At 34.9% G+C, this 17,561-nt stretch overlaps 3 protein-coding genes across 3 annotated transcripts; 1 reads left to right on the top strand and 2 right to left on the bottom strand.

Moving 5' to 3' along the window:
- Positions 1-3,742: 3,742 nt before the first annotated feature.
- Positions 3,743-7,105, bottom strand: LOC103867799. Its single transcript, XM_033291059.1, has 2 exons — positions 7,033-7,105; positions 3,743-6,956 (listed from the first exon to the last, which is right to left on the bottom strand). The coding sequence occupies exon 2, from the start codon at positions 5,622-5,624 to the stop codon at positions 3,756-3,758; it is 1,869 nt and encodes a 622-aa protein (XP_033146950.1). The 5' UTR covers positions 5,625-6,956; positions 7,033-7,105; the 3' UTR covers positions 3,743-3,755.
- A 3,155-nt stretch (positions 7,106-10,260) lies between these two features.
- Positions 10,261-12,674, top strand: LOC103867797. Its single transcript, XM_009145886.3, has one exon. It carries the CDS (start codon positions 10,876-10,878, stop codon positions 12,451-12,453), a length of 1,578 nt encoding a protein of 525 aa, XP_009144134.1. The 5' UTR covers positions 10,261-10,875; the 3' UTR covers positions 12,454-12,674.
- On the bottom strand, positions 12,419-17,340 carry LOC103867796. Its single transcript, XM_033291617.1, has 3 exons — positions 14,843-17,340; positions 13,186-14,331; positions 12,419-13,098 (listed from the first exon to the last, which is right to left on the bottom strand). The coding sequence occupies exons 1-3, from the start codon at positions 15,504-15,506 to the stop codon at positions 12,656-12,658; spliced, it is 2,253 nt and encodes a 750-aa protein (XP_033147508.1). The 5' UTR covers positions 15,507-17,340; the 3' UTR covers positions 12,419-12,655.
- Positions 17,341-17,561: the final 221 nt, after the last annotated feature.

The following is a 17,561-nucleotide window of genomic DNA, read 5'->3' as shown; positions in this document are numbered from 1 at the left end:
TCAAATGATTTCCCAAATGCACAAAATATATTTTTAAATGAACTAAAACTGATAAAATAATGTAGATCTATATATCAGAAAGTATTTAAGAAAAGGAAATACTAAAATAGGCTAAGACATCAATAGATCTTACATCCGCAGTTAGCAATCAATGGAGCCTGAAGCTTGCATACGATGGGAAGGGTAGCAGCCTAGCCTTGTTTTGATCGAGTAACTCCGAGAGGACGCCTCACAAAGAGTCTTTGTCAGTCTTAAGCACTGTCTCAAATCCATCGCAACACGACTTACACGAACTTGCCAGCTTCGCATTGGACCATTGGTGTCTCCACTCGAGACAAAGGACAAAAGAAGCAGCCATGTTTATGATGAGGGTCTACCAGTCAACTGCCGAAGCCTGTGCCACCGTACGGTGATTGGATGCAGTGATCACGGCTACGGAGGATAGGGAGAGAAGAATGATGAAAAGAAAAGCATGGAGGTATAGAAGGAAGTGGACACTGATGCGGTGGTTCTGATAGGACTGAGCGTAACTACTCGGTATTCGGTTTGGATCTTATTTTGTAACTACTTGACTCATTACTTACTATTCGTTTTTCCATAGAATAATTATACTTTATATTTATTGCTAAAATTTATGTCTTTATAAGCAAAACTAGATATAAATGTTGACATTTACATTTTTTATAAACAAAAATCAATATATATTTGAGATTTGAAAACAAAAAATCTTTATTAAAACTAGAGAATTTTTTCGCGCTTCGCGCGGATTGTGTTGTATAAATTTATTTTATTTATAATATTATTTGTCGGTTTTTTCTTTTATATTAACTTCTTGTTTTTCTAATGTTAATTTTTCTTAAATTAAATTTATATGTTTATAATTTTTCATTTTTCTTGTCGTAGATGGAGAATTATATTTTTTATTGATGGGTTTTTGTATGTGACAGTGACATAAACTTTTTGAAATTTTAAAATAATGTTATATATAGTACGATTAACACATTAAAGAAGAGAAATATATTCAGACACATTTTACACAGGTTTTATATGCATAATTTTAAGCATTATATATGTATATATTATAAGTTTGAAACATGCAAATGTTTTCTGAAGCTAAATACTTGTTCTGAGTTTACATAACTTATCGAAAGTTTTATTTTTTTGTTAAATTCAAATCACAGAAAATATATTAAAAAGTCAGTATAGATGAGTTTTTTGGGCTTTTAAATCAACACTGAAAAATTACATGAATCAGATAACAACAGTTTTATAAACAACTGGATAAAATTTGACCGAGCCAAAGATTTTCACACAATATGTTCTTTCTTCTTCAAATTGCGAAGAGCCTATAGGCACAAGAAAAAAATCATAATTTTTGTTTTCACTTATATAACATTTTTTCTCCTTTACACACGAAGTTTATTACACTGCTATAAGCAATGGAGAATTCTATTCATATAAGATTCACATCTATGCACTTTGACAAAGACGAATTTTAGTCATCTTTAGTTTCGGAATGGACCAACTTCAGTCATATATACTATATTTTCTCTATGATTCAAAACTTACAATTTTAATATATGTGCAGATTTCCATGTGAAAAGGCATGCACGCCATCTATCATTCAACCTATTATTTTTTCCAAAGTAAACACTATAATCCTCGTTTGGTTTGCTTCACAAACTAATCTCTTTGGATCAGTTTACCAAAATATATGAATACTAATGTCAGAAAAAAATATAAACACTATCAACAATAAATATTGGCACAAGACTATTTGGTTCAAGGAACATATTCCACGTAATGCGTTTATATCATGGCTGGCTTTGCGGAGAAGACTGCCAACCAAGGATCGCTTGAGGCGTTGGGGGTTAAATGTCTCTGGAACGTGCGTCCTTTGTAATCTGGAAATAGAGACTCACCATCGTCTCTTCTTTGAGTGCTCTTTCTCTCGCTTGATATGGGAGCCTTTTGCTGCTGAAGTTTGGATTTCTCCTCCGGCTGATCTACACTCTATTGCACCCTAGATCAATCAACCTCGCGTCAATGCAGATGCACATGCTACTCCAGTCATCAAGCTCTACTTTCAGTCAGCCATCTACCTGTTGTGGAAAGAGCGTAATGCTCGTGTGTTCACAGCTGTCTCCTCACCTTCATCAGTCATCATTGCCTCTCTCGACCGTATGATGCGTGACCGTCTCCTCTCTTACCCGGCAAGTTCTTCTTTCTCCTCTTCTCTACTTCTTTTTATCTTTCTTGTATAAGACCTCCTTAAGGCTTTTTTTACCTTGAATTGTTGTTGGTTTTTTTTGTTTCCTTGATGTAATAAGTTGTTTAAAAACAACAGTATAACCTTTCAGAAAATGATAATCTTAATATCTTACAAAAAAAACAACAAATATTGACTTATTTATGTGAATATATATTTTATTTTAAATCATTATAGTGGACGAAGAAAGCACCATAATTTGTACAACAAATTTTCTTAGATTCGCCTCATCATACTCACCATTTTACCATTTTAATTACATAATTTTACATGAGCTTCTTCACCATTTCCGGTTATTTTCTCTTTATTTATAACTACAATATAAAGTTATAAACTATATATATTATAAATTAATAATTTATTTACCATTGAAGTCTAACGATTAAAAATAGAATATAATTCAATATAGATATATGATTCTATTAATAAATTAGCAGTTACAAATTTGAAATTTCTAGAAATATCAATAGTTGTATGTTAGTTAATTATCTTCTAAATGATATTTATTTTTAATTCTTTTTGGATGAGAATATTATCTTCTAAATGACATTTATTTTTAATTCTTTTTGGATGAGAATATTTTGGCTGAGGTGGATAGTCTCAAAAGCCTTGAATTTAGTCCCTTTTATATAGTAGGATATTGAAACCTGATCATCTAATTTTCAATCTAAATATATTGTAGTTCGATTTTCAAATATTCTAAATTCAAGTATAGATTTAAGTCATCAAGTAATTTAGATTTAAGTAACGGATTTGATCAAGTAACGGAACGAGTTAAGTAACTTCCAAGTATTCAAAATTTCAACAATTATTTAGACAAGTAATTGGGAGTCATACACAAGCATACTAAATGTTATAATTTATAATCAAATACACTACGAAATACTATTTTGTAAAAATTTATCAGATGACAAATGACATATATATTTATCATATTACTTTCTTTGTTTGAATATCCAAGAGCGATATAAACAATAAGCACCATGTAAAACAATTAAAAAGTATTGTTAATCTTAAAATGTAATCCATACAAAGATGAAAAAACATCAGCGTGAGCCCCCACATGTTAAACTCTAGTTGTCCATTATAAGAACCAACAAAGTACATATATAAAAAACAGAAAGTTACATTAGGGCATCATTAACGCTGAAACCCTTTGAAGATTTCTAAAAAAAAATTATATTAATATTTAATTATTTTAGTGTTTTGAAATGTTGCAGGAACGACAACTGTCTCAAATATGTAGAACCGGTTCCAAAACTTACTAAATAGGAACCTTTTGGCGGTTTCTCTTTTATGATTTATTAATTTTCATTTAATTTTAAGTTTTAAGAACTCTTATATATCTTTGCGTTAAAGGTGCTCTTAGATTCGAAACTTAACAAATAGTGAAGTCATATATGAATTATGAGAGATACATAAATTACATATATATATATATATATATAAAACAACTCACTGGACTTTTATATATCTTCAGTGAAAGTTAAATATTGCTATAAACACATCTCACAGAACATAGCATGATACTATTTCTCATAAATATTTTATTTTGACAACGTTTTTTGCAGTAGTTGCACAATGGTCGAGAAGTATTGCTTTTGCAAAAAGTTTGGATCTTGTACCCGTATAATTTATAAAAATGACCATGCTTCAGATATGGATCCTCACCAAATAAACATTCAATATGAACAGTGATGCAACATTCATCACACCAATAGATCACATTTGTGTTTGTATCTCTCAAATCATGTTCGCACACCTCGCACCAACTTTTCTCACATACTTCTTTCCCGCACAAAACTCTGAGAAAGTGTTTGTCATGCTTATACCTTACTTTGGACGGTAAGGTAGTGCATTTAAGGCATATAATATAATCGCATATGATGCAGTTTAGTTGCTTCTTACATTTTATCTTGCATATGTGACATATGGGCTTTTCTTCTGGGTTCAAAGCTAGATACAAGGGATGCTCATGCCCTTGGTAATCAAATGGTTCAGATATTGAAGCACATCGTATATCCAAATCGAAGCCGCATTCCTTTAAATGACACCCATAATTAAATCCACCGCAAAAACGACCACAAGCATCGCAACGGTAGCAACCAGATATATATGGACTCACAAGCTTCAATGTAAGAGGATGAGGATGCAACGGATGTTGTAGTTTGCGGCCATATTTTGTGCATGTTTCATGGAGGATGAAATCACACTCAATACAAGAATAGAAATTACCTTCAAATATAGGCAGAACACACGCTTGACAAAACTTGTTTTCGTCATAAAGCATGCTGACTTGGAGGTAGAGATGATGGACATGAAGAAAATGAAGTATCACTCCTTTAGATATCATAATGAATGGTACAACGTCTGGTGTTAAATCATCTTCTTCTGGTACACCTTCGAGATCTTTCCCGTCCCACACATCTTTTCCTAGAGCACATATTGAATGAACAAAATAATCACAACACTTATCACAAGTATATGCACCGTAACTGGTCTCAATACTTTGGCGACAAACTCCACAAAACCATTCCCCGGACTGGAGAGAAGTAGTGTAGGAGATACGATGGCGGTGACGGGATATTTTGATGATGCGTGGAAAATACATACAATCTTTATGAGCTACAAAGTTGCATTTGACACATATGTAGGTGGAATAATTTTTTCTCAACAAGCCACAAACGTTGCAAGTTAAAGAAGCTTGTCTGGGGAAAAAGGTGAGAGGATGGTTATGTCTTTTTGGTTGGTCTATAACAAATGGTATTGGTCTCATTGCACAAACAGGATGCATGAAAACTTCACATATGTCACAATAATAAAGTAGACGACTTGCTATTCTTTCACAACATAAACATTTGATGATGGGGGAAATATTATATATAAGATAGTTAAGTTGGAGAGAATGCTGAGGGTGATAAGGGGATTTTATTTTAAGTGGAGACTGAACGCATTCTCTGTGATACTTTTCATCACAGTCGACACAGAGATAGTAGTCTGTGCCAAAATCTACACCTCTGCATACCTCACACCCACCATCTTTTTCAAACTCTTTATTGTTGCACCAAAATAAAGGGAGTACTGAATGATAAAAACGATGATGTCTTATAGAGAAGAGATAATCCGGGGAAGTAAAGATAGGACAAAGTGTGGAAGTATCAGGTGAGTCATTAACTGCAACACGGCATCGTACAACTGGACATACGAAAAGAGATTGTAGTGTATGGTTTTTGATGATAATTTTGGAGGAGGATGAGCTTTGAATTTGGGGTATAGGATGGTATTTTGAATGGTGGTATTCAAAATATGGTTTACCATCTTTTTCTATTCGATGAAATTCACCAGCTACATCCATAAATATTCAATATGTTGTTTTTTTTTTTTTTGGTTGAGAAAAAAGGTTGAGCTTTTTAGTTTAGTCGGTATATAAAACTAAAGCTCTACACATTTCTCTACAATATATAAGTTTTGAATAATGAAATCTCTTTCAACTTCTAATTGTTGGATCCTTAACTTGAGAAGACAAAGCAGTTATTCTTTTCTTCTTTGGTTATTGTGATAGTGTCCTTTTACTCACAAATAGAAAATCATCAACTTTGTGGATGTTTTCTTTACACATGGTTTTCGTCCTCCATATTCTTCAAAAAACTTTATTTATTTTTGCTATTACTAGTCGAGCAATTTTTAGCTCTATAGTTTAGTTTTTATTATATTTCAGTTTAGTTGATGTTTTTTGAAACTATTAGTTTTACAAGTAAAATTTTTTTTTTTAAGATATAAAAACGTTTAATATGTAGATCCTTAACGTCAAAAGGAAATGAATTTTCGTTCTTCTTTGTTAATGATTAGGAGGTTGCATGTGCGTGTTGCATAATTTTATTCTATAGCATATATCAAAAAATATTCGTTGTTTTCGTGTGAAGATTGCTTCTGAATGTAGATGAAGAATCAGCTAAAGAAGAAGCTGAGGCGAAACAAGCAAGAGAGGGAGATTGGGTATTCAAACGCAGTCGTGGTGGTGAAGCTTCGAGGTTGGGACTCTACTCATAACTCATGCCAAGAGAGTGGCTCAAGAGACACTAAGTGCACTCAAGCAACTGATCATCTCAGACAAGGGATTTCACAAAAGCAAAAGATGTTAAAGACTCCTTGACTCAAGTTGAGGAAAAAACATCAGGCAAAATGAAGATTAGTTTCACAAATGAGTATATTTAACTTAACGGAATATTAGGACGTTCTTAAGACAGCGTTTTGTCCTAATCCTAATCATAAAGTTTCACAGACAGAAAAAAGAAGTGGAGACATTTTCCAATCCCCCAACCATTACAAAAGAAGATGAAGCTCTTTTGTCATCATCATCTTTTACAGCCACCTGTGATCAGTTTCATTTTCATGTCAGTGATGTCAGAGTGTGGCATGCGTTAAAGAGCTGTTATGGTGGTTCTCAGCAGATCACCCTCGGCTTCTTCGAGAAATCCTCTCTCGAAATCTTCTTCTCCTGCAACATCAGACACACAGATTCCGACAATGACATATTGGCATATAAGTAAAAAAAAAAGGGCAAGGACTCGAAATACTTTTACTTCCCGAGCATTTTTTTTCTTGAGATTGCATTGAAGAGCAGAGGGAAAGGCATCATCGAAGCAGAACCGGGACTGTTGTTTACACTTGTTACCCTTCCTGTCCCCTGCTTTAAGCAACACAAGCCGCATTACTGTTTTCAAGTCCCAATCAAAGATACACATTGACCAACTAATACTCACATTCGAGAGAGAACCTTTGGCTCCTTCCAAGGTGAGCCCTGAATTCTCAGAAAGCAAATTCCCGGCAAATAATGTGATTGATGGTCGAAACATTCATATGCATTTAGCCATGAACATTTATCTCACTAGACCCATGGGATGATGAAGTGTGACACTATCAGTATTCTGAAAATCGGTCTAAGCAGCAAATCAGATCAAAGAAAACTAATTTTTGAGAACCAGCCTACGCGTTCAAATAATCGGTCTAAGCACCTGCCTAGTGGAATTCACATCCCCTATATATTAATTGAGAAACATTTGAAAAGATGTAATTTCAATTTTGTAATAATTAAAAATACACCCCATTCTATGTGGCATTTCTAAATGTCTTCTAAATCATGGTGATGATTGGTTCGACTGTGACTGTGATTGGTTGTTACTGTAGACTTTTTCTGCATAGACTTTTGCTTTAGTTAAATTTGTTGTAGCTGTCAGCTGTAGGCTATAGATATTTTTAAATAAAATATATGAAATATGTGTTGTATATATAAAATTATTATTTTATATCAATTAAAATAATTTATATTAATATTTTTAAATAAATTATCAAAATTTATTGTAATTTAAAATGTGATGTGTAAATAATATTTATATTATTTAAATATAATTTTAAAACACTCAAATTCAAAATTAAAATATTTATAAAAGTTTTTATTATGATTATATAATTTATTTGATATTATAGATATTTTTTTCATTTACAGATTCTGCAACCTATAAAAAGAAGATGTAGGATACATAAGAAAAAGTTTTGCTTTATTTTTTTTTGCTGTAGCTTTAAAAATAAAGATAAAGCATGATTGGTAAAACTAAACAAAAACTTGATGTAGACTTTAATTTTAAAAAGTAAAGCTACAACATGATTGGTAAAATTTAGTGATTTAAAAATAAATAAAACTAAATTAGGGAGATAAAGTCCAACCAATCACCCCCATGTTTCTAAGAATTCTAGAGCACCTAATATAAATCATATAGCTTAATATAAGATTGTCACATATTTCTATAATATAATGTTATCTATTCTTTCTTTAAATGAAACCTACGGAATTACCTAATGTGATTAAAATATAGGATTTTTTGCAGAACTGACTTATAACTTAAAGTCAAACACAAAACTAACATCCTTTTTTTTGGAAATTGGTTTTGACCTATTCACCCCACAAGTTCATATAACTCACAAAAATGCCATTAATTTTTCTTTTTTTTCGAAAAAGACATTTTTACTCTCACATCCTCATCATCTTCAAGTAATTACAAGATTGCCATTGTCATCAATACCCTAACCACCATGAACAACCAATTTGAAGCTCTTAATGCTCCCAAAATCGAGTTACCCTTCTTCTTTTTTCATTCTTATGAACTAAACACAACATATCTCTCACTTTCTCTCCACATTGAGCTAAAAAACCCAAGATTTTGATTCTACATTTTTTATGGTTCATAGAGTCATATAAGCTAACGATTCTGGGTGGGTCACATTCGTTTAAGATTTTGTGTGCTTGGAGAAGTCTTATGTGTGCTACGGAAGTTATCTCACCAATTTAAGGTATGAAATAGAATTTTTTTTCCAGATATGTTCGTCAGACGACTTACATGGGAAGTCGTCTGGCAGTAGACGACTTACCTCGAAGTCGTCTGGTCAACGCAGATGTTATTTTTGCAATTGACTTAGAAATTTGTTATCCGAGACGACTGAAAGTTAAGTCGTTTGATTTTTTTTGTTATAAAAAAATCTCCAAAGAACCTAGACGACTTACATTTCAGTGATCATAGGTTAGTTTTGCATTTGACTGAATTATTTCAGAAGTTTGACTTTCCCGGATGACTTACATTTCAGTCGTCTGGTAAAAATTGAAATATCAATATTTTATTAACAGTAGACGACTTACAATTAAGTCGTTATAGGTTAGTTTTGCAATTGAAAAAAACTTCAATATTTAATTATACCCAAACGACTTACAATTCAGTCATCCGTCCGACGACTTACTTATAAGTCATCCAGGATTTTATTCCGAGATTCTGGTCAAACCTCGTAAATCCTGGATGACTTACAAGTAAGTCGTCTGACGGACGACTGAATTGTAAGTCGTCTATATATAATTAAATATTGAAGTTTTTTTTTCAGTTGCAAAACTAATCTATGACGACTTAATTGTAAGTCGTCTAGTTTTTTAAAAATATTGATATTTTAATTTTTACGAGATGACTGAAATGTAAGTCGTCAGGAAAGTCAAACTTCTGAAATAATCTAGTTAAATGCAAAACTAACCTATGACGACTGAAATGTAAGTCGTCTAGCTTTTTGGAGTGTTTTTTTTAACCAAACAAAAGTAGACGACTTATTTTTCAGTCATCTCAAATAACAGATTTCAAAGTCAATTGCAAAAATAACCTCTGCGTTGACCAGACGACTTATATTTTAGTCGTCTGGAATACTTAGATTGAAGTCGTTCGTGTCGACCTAAATGGACGACTTCTGTGGAAGTCTACTAGATGACCTCCGTGGATGTCGTTTGGTCAATGTTTAATAAACTTGTATTTTCTCTAAAATTATAATGACTTTTTAACATTTTCTTGTTAATTCATGTTTATTAATGAATATTTGGGCTACTGAATGAAATTTATAACTTAATTGGTGATATTTATGAGGTTACCAACATTCACGTTAATTAAAGTTTCTAACTGATCCGAGAAGACTTCCGTTAGATTATGTGAATTAAGGGAGAAAAAGATTTACAAGAGATCTGCAGCATGGCACAAGAAGTACCGCCAAATGTGGATCTCGTAGGGTGACTCAGGTGATGCAGTCAGGCGTGAATCTTCATACGACAAGTAAAATTGTCGGCTCTAGAACCGTTTATAATATTTCTCATAATTGTAATAGCATAATTATCTAGAATTAAAAAAAACTCTAAGATTAATTAATTAAGATTAAGGTTTAGAGTGGAGGGGTATGGTAGGGTTTTGAAATGTGAAATTTATGATTCTAAAAATATATAAATAAATACTTAAAAAATATAATAAAAAATTAAATAATTTTTGACCTTCAAAAAAAACTTTGAAAAAAATTCAAAAAAAATTCAAAAAAAAATTCAAAAAAATATAACTCAAAACATAAATTTTTTATTTATTTTTATTTTTTTATTTATTTAAATATTTATTATATATATAATAAATTTATAAGAGTTTTTTATCACTTAACGAAGAAGATATTTTTGAAAGTATATTTTATAGTAAACATGAATAATGATACCAAAAAGTGGTAAATATGAAAATTTCTATTTTTCTTCATCAGCGATCAAAATTTTGAAAAAAATTGTTTTCCTAAACTTTAGAAAAATCTACTAGCAATTCTCTAGAATATACCTAAAAAGTTTTTGTCACAAGTATAGTTTTTAAGAATCAAAATGACCAAAAGATTATATTTAAGGGTATATTTTTGGGTTTATGGTTTAGAATTTAGGATTTAGAGTTTATGATTTAGAGTTTAGAGTTAAGGCGTGGGATTTTGGGGGTATGATTTCAAATTTTAAAAACTAAAAAATATTAAAAATTTTAAAATATAAAAGTCTATTTTGATCGTTTTATTTGTTTAGGTCTATTTTTGTGACAAATTTTTTTAAAAATGTCTATTTGAGAGAATTTTTCAAAATCTATTTGTGAAAAAAATTGATCGGCAAAAAACCGAGTTTTACAAAATCTAAAAATTTTGATTGGATTAAAAATAAATTTTTGGAAAAACAAAAATGAAAAACTAAATAAACTAAACACAAACAAAAAATCAACACCTAAGTATAGATAGCAATGGCAGCTTCAGGATCAGACCACGGAGACACTTGTAACAACGCAATACACCACAAGACCCTAGCGGAATCGAAATTCAACAGCGGCTACTTGACTTCAGCTCTGAATCACGCGCGTAAAGCTCTCGCCTTGTCTCCGGACACGGAAGGTGTATCCTCCATGGTCACCGCCTCCGACGGAGATGCGCCGGAGTGGTACAAGATTCTAAAGGTAGAGCCTTTCTCTCACATCGATGCTATAAAGGAACAGTATAGGAAGCTAGCTTTGGTGTTGCGTCCTGATGAGAATCGGTATGTGGGGTGTGAGGAAGGGTTTAGGCTTGTGAATGAGGCTTTTGAGGTTTTGTCTGATAAGGTTAGGAGGAGTGAGTATGATATGAAGTTGAGGATTAGGGTTCAGGGCGAGATTGGTGCTTGTGATGGTGAAACGTCGACGGTTTCGAATGGAGCTTGTTCTTCCAAGATTATAACTTATACGAGGAGGAAGAAGCGCGTTGGTGAGGGTGGTGTGAGTCTGAGAAGAGGGAGTGAGGCAGGGGAGATGAGAGAGGAGGAAGCAGAAGCTTTAGATAGACATGAGAGGTTGGATGAAGAAGATGAAGGGATGATGACTCTAGCTGAAATGCAATCAGTTTTGAAGAGAAAGAAACCGAAGGTGAAGTTGAAGATCACTGAGGAAAATAGCACTAGAGTCTCTAGAGAAGAACATGAGCTATCTTCCGGTGATGACACTTTGATGGAGATGAGTACTAACAAGGAGAAAGAAGCTTTAAAGAATAAGAGTAATAAAAAGAAGAAGAAGAAGACGAACAACAAGGAGTTAAGTGAGATAGTGGACTTAGAATACGTCCCACGGGTTAATAGGAAGAGGGATTGTGGTAAGTTGAACCAAGAAAACTACATGGCAGACGAGGATTGTGAATTGTATGATTTTGATAAAGACAGGATGCCTAGAAGCTTCAAGAAAGGGCAGGTTTGGGCGGTGTACGATGGTGGTGATGATGACAGAATGCCTCGGAGTTACTGTTTGGTTAGTGAAGTCGTCTCTTTGAACCCTTTTAAGGTATGGATGAGCTGGTTAGATTTTGAGAGGGAGAAACTGATCTCTTGGGTGAAGATCAGTTCTTGTGGGAGGTTCAGGGTTTCAGAGAAAGCTTTGGTTGAACAAGTGAAACCCTTCTCTCACGTTGTCAACTGCGAGAGGGTTGCACGAGAAGTATACCAGATATATCCTAGGAAAGGCTCGGTCTGGGCTGTTTACTCTGAGATAAACTCAGGTCTTCAGAGGAGAAAGACCAGACGCTATGAGATTGTTGTGTGTTTGACTATGTATAGCGATGCGTATGGCTTGAGTGTAGCCTATTTGGAGAAGGTTAACGAGGAGTCTAGCAACTTGTTCAAGAGACGGGATTACGGGTGTAATGCGGTCAGGTGGGTTGAGAAAGATGATGTTGCGGCCTTGCTCTCTCATCAGATTCCGGCTAAGAAGCTGCCGGAAGATCAAGCTCGAGCTGGTTCGAGAGAGTCTTGGGTGCTTGATCTTGCTTCTGTTCCTCCTGATTTGGTTGCTGCCACTTAGTAAACATAGAGGTGCTTCTTCTTTTCTTTTGTTTCTACTTATCATGCAGGATAGTAAGCAAAAGAGGATGGTGTGTAGACCATTTTTGGTTTCTCTTAAAAGATGTGAAGATTCTGATCAATGAGGTAAGAAAAAACAATTACAAGAAAGGGACTAAGATCTAAATCATATGGATCATCAATCATGTTGTTGGATAAAACTCTTATGATGATTTTTCGATGTTCATTGCGGACTTAATAGACTGCAATTCATGAAGAACATCTTGAACTCCTTGGCTCAAAACTTCGAATTGTTGTTTTGGTATTTGATACATCACTTCACCCCCTTCACCTACGTGTTCCTCTAACTTCATTATCTCGCTCATAGCCTTCAATGTGTTCATCAACGCTTCGTCTCCTCCTTTGCTGCTGAGTCGAGTTTCTTGTTTGGTATGAGCTTTGATTCGTTGATCAGCAGCATTTCTCTTCTTAAGAGCAGGTGGGGCTTTAGATATTGAACTCTGATGCGAGGTAATAGCTTTTGGGGATGACTTTTTGCTTGTTAAAGAAGGAGAAACAGAAGAAGATGATGAACCCTTTGGTCCTTTTGAAGCTTGTGGTCTTGGTGACTTAACAGGTAATGCTTTTGGTCTTATTACATGAGAACCTGCACTAGCTAGTAACAAGTTAGAAACAAACAAAAGCGCGTCATAATGAGTCAATGAGATAGAGCAGTTATAACATAATCATTTACTTTTAGAGGTTTGCTTTTGAGAGAGTGACTGTTGAGTCTTTGGTGAGCTAGCAGCTGAACCGGGAAGTAGAATATTCACATGGCTATGAGCCTTTATCTCCTGCGAGACCCTTGGTCCTGGTCCTCCTTTACGTTCTTTGGCTTCATCCACTGATCTTCTTGGAGTCTTTGTCAACTTAGACAATGGCTTCTTGACCAATTCAACCTTCTTCAAAGGCTTCGCTTTCTCCGAACCTGTGAGACTCTTTGCAGAGCTGCTTTTATCACTCACCGTCTTTAAACTCCCTCCCTTCAACTCTGCTTTTGATCCTACTGTTTTAGAGGTTCTTGGAGGAGAAGATTTAACCATTGTTGTTGTTGAAGTTGTCGTCTCTGTGGGTTTCTCTTTCAGAACCTTATGTGTACTTCTCTTAGCCATGGCCTGTAGAGTAGTAACAGACTGTTTCCACCATCTTATATACTTTACCGTAACATCAGCTCGCCGGAGCCTAGACGGAATGTAAATCATTTCATCTGTAATCGGCCTTATATAATCCTTCCAAGCCAGCTCCGGCGACTCCGTCAGCACCACGGGGACTACTCCAGGAACATCTTGATCATAACCAAACTGCAACGCCACACGGTGAGGATAATAAGGCTCAATGCAGTTCAAACCCACCAGCTTAGAGCATCTCAAACACCGACCAAACGCTACAATGTCTTCATCCTCCAAAGACACCCAACAGTCATCTTCTAAGTAGAACTTAGGAGACTTAAAGTTCTTCAAAGGTTTTGTGTACGGACGGTGATGGAAACTCTCTTTAGCGGAATCAAGAACGGTTCGGATACTTTTGAGACTCTGGTTTGCCTCTTGACCACCGCCGTGATGGTGCCATAGAGCCATTCTTGGCTCGTGAGGCTTTAGCTGGCTAGGCTGGCCAGGTGGCCGCACGTCCATGAACCTCTCCCAAGCCCACACTTGCACAAACTGAAACGGGGATGTAGCAGTGACCACCGTTTCTTCCTCTCCGGAGCCACCAACGAGCTGTTTCTTCAAAACTCCAAGACTGCTGTAGATCCCGGCAAGAACCGCAGGAGCAAGCGCAAGCCTAACACCTCTAGCGAGCTGAACCGCAGCTGCAAAGAGCTTCTCCCTCACGAGATCACCTGAATTAACAAAGTGGAGTTAGCCTAGTGGTTGAAAGTTGAAACCAATGTTCAAAAAAAAAGTCGCAAAAAGGTAACTAGGCACTTTGTAAATTACTAGCTATTATACAAGTGTTAATGAAATATTGATTTATTATATTTTTCTTACATAGATATAAAATATTTTAGTTTTGTTGTTTAATTATAAAATTATGTTGATGAGTTATCAAAATTAAATATTCAAAACTAAAAATTTGTACCAACCATATTACTTAATTAAAAATATTTAGACTAATTTAAATCGATATTAACGGATCTAAAACAATGTGTATAAATCAAATTTTTAAATAAATATGATTGAGTTACCGATTTTTTGAACCATGGTTAAAACTCATATATATATTTCATAATAAGGATTTAAGGGATCATGAATTTAATTTTGGGTTTTTCCTCCTGAGGAGAATTAATTTAAAATAGTTCTAGAATATGTACATGCTTTTGGATTTAGAACCTCTAGGCATTTAAAGAAAACCTGAATTAGGGAAGACGAAACGTGAAAGCCAAGAAACCAAGAACGCCTCATGCTCAATCTCATTCCCAGAGTTCATCATCTCCATCATCCACAAACCAACGCAACACCTCTTCATCGAACTCGCATCGATCTCACGTTTCGCTCTCTTCAGCTTCTCCTCAACCGACTTCATCGAGTCTCGTTTCACCGAAGCCAACACGTTGTTCCCTATAGCCGAGAACCCGCCGAGAACGATCATATCCTCCAACGTCACCGTCGCTTCTCCCCAAGGGAACACGAAGGAGTTAGTCTCTATGCACCATTTCTCCACCAACGCCGTCATCAGATCGTCTTGCTTCGTTATCTGGTACCGCGACGCCATGATCGCGTCGTAGACTCCTGATCTACGCCACATCGTGGCGTTGGACTCGGCCATGGTGTTCACCCACTCTATCCAATTCACCGAGGGAGAGCCCCATCCGGAGAAGGAGAGTTTCTCTGGTTCTGACGTCAGGAAGGCGTCGAGAGGAAGCTCGAAAACGTCGTCGTCTATGGAGGTTGTTGTGTGATTCAAGAAACGTGCCGTTCGGAGACCTTCGAATTTTCCTCCGTCGGGAAACATCAGAGCTTGTCTAACTTGGACGATATGTTCATTGTCTTGATCAGAAGAACCTCGAGATTCCATGTGGTCGGAGAAATTTGTTTAGGGCTTTGAATTGGTTTTGGTATATCAGGGGACAAAGGAGAACAGAGAAAGGAGAAAGACAAATGTGGAACAGGTAGAAAATTTGCTAACTTGGGACTTAAGTTAGGGCTAACGACGGCAGACTCTGACTTTCCCGCTTACAGCGTTTATTTTTAGAAAACGGTTAAGTTTTACAACAGAACTTCATATATCAACGGTTGTAGATTTGGCTACGTTCATCCAAGGCTACTAAACTGCAACAGAGTTTTCAGTTTGTACGTGAACTTTTTTCTTTTTGATATCTTTGTGGGTCTGGTACTTTAATTAGTCCATGAAACTAAAGAACAAGACGATTGATCAACTTATATAGAGGTTATTTTCTTAACAAAATCATAAGTTTCCTAAACTAAATTATATACAAATAGATATAATACATTTCACAAATGATGGAAAGTTTTAACATAAAAGTATTTTGATAAACATCAGCAGTACTATTATTACTGAATTTTGATCTCTAAAGAAATTAAGATACATTGGTAACAAGGTTGGGACCATCGAATATCAGAACATAGTACATGTTGCTGATACATTGGTAACAAGTTTGGGACCATCAAATATCAGCAACATAGTACTGTTCTATCAGGTTCAGTTTAAAGTTTTAGCTTTTGGCCATGTTCGTTTCTTCATTCAACTGAATCATTTGGCTGAAGCTGAGCGCGTTGTTCGTTTGGACACAAAAAACATCACTCATTCGAATGGATCAGTTGAATGATTTTCGAAAATTAGGTTGGATGGAGATGGTTCAGTTGAATGAACCGAAACGAAGCAGTTAGATGGAGATGATTCAGTCGAAATATCTAAATGTCGATTTTGCCCTTGAGAAAACTCAAATATTACAAACCTAATTTCATTTTTTTTTTCGTCGTAGCTTTCTCTCTGCAATAAACTCAAATCTCAATTTCTCTCTAGCCACCATGAAAGGAGCTTGAAGCTCTCTCTCTCTCTCTCTCTCTCTCTCTCTCTCTCTCTCTCTCTCTCTCTCACCCTCTCGCCGTCTCTCTCTCTCTCGTCCTCTCTCTCGTCCTCTCTCTCTAGCCACCATGAAAGGAGCTTGAAGCTCTCACCTCACCGTCGCTCTCTCTCTCGCCGTCTCTCTCTCTCTCGCCGTCTCTCTCTCTCTCGCCGTCTCTCTCTCTCTCTCGTCCTCTCTCTCTCGCCGTCTCTCTCGCCGTCTCTCTCGCCGTCTCTCTCGCCGTCTCTCTCGTCGTCTCTCTCACCGGTTTGATCTTCTTCTTCATAGATCTATGCTTATATGTTTGAATTCGTTTATGGGTTTGCTTCTGTTTATGTTATGTATTGATTTCCCATTTGAATTTGTCATGTATTACTATGGAGATGGCAAGAGGAACTAGACTTCCATACTAGACATTTTTTAAATTTCAGTTTTATAAACATTATTGTTGGCATTTGAATATCTACTTTATTTGAATATTTACTTTGAACTGTTTGAAAGTTTATTAAAATTTGAATATCTACTTAGAGTTGTTTGAAAGTTTATTAAAAAATTATTAAAATTTGAGTCTATTTTATAAATAAAGTTATATGAAATTTATATGAAATAAAAATTTATAAATGTCAAAATGCTAATTTTAAAATAATTTCAGTGTAAATATATTTTAGAATGAATAATAAAATTTTCTGTAGTTAAAATTGATATCAAATATATGATTAAATCAAAACATGGGTATATATGTAATTTGGTTATTAAACTCATTTGAATGATTCATCTAAATGGAGAAACAAACATAAAATTCATTCAAATGGTTCATTCAAATGACTCATCAAATGGAGAAACAAACATGACCAAAAATTTGAATGGATCATTTAGATGGAGCACATAAATGGATCAGCTGAATGGATTCATCTAAATGAAGAAACAAACAGGGCCTTTGTGTTTCCCTTCTATCTCTGTTTAGTCTTTACATTTTCGTATAGAAGAAAAGTTGTTCTGTTTGGGTGCCATATGTTAACCTTGGACTGCGTTTGAATATAGTC

Source organism: Brassica rapa, chromosome A05 (assembly GCF_000309985.2).
Source record: "Brassica rapa cultivar Chiifu-401-42 chromosome A05, CAAS_Brap_v3.01, whole genome shotgun sequence".
Lineage (NCBI taxonomy): Eukaryota > Viridiplantae > Streptophyta > Magnoliopsida > Brassicales > Brassicaceae > Brassica > Brassica rapa.
Note: the sequence above shows the minus strand (reverse complement) of the source record. Positions and strands in the feature narration are given on the sequence as shown.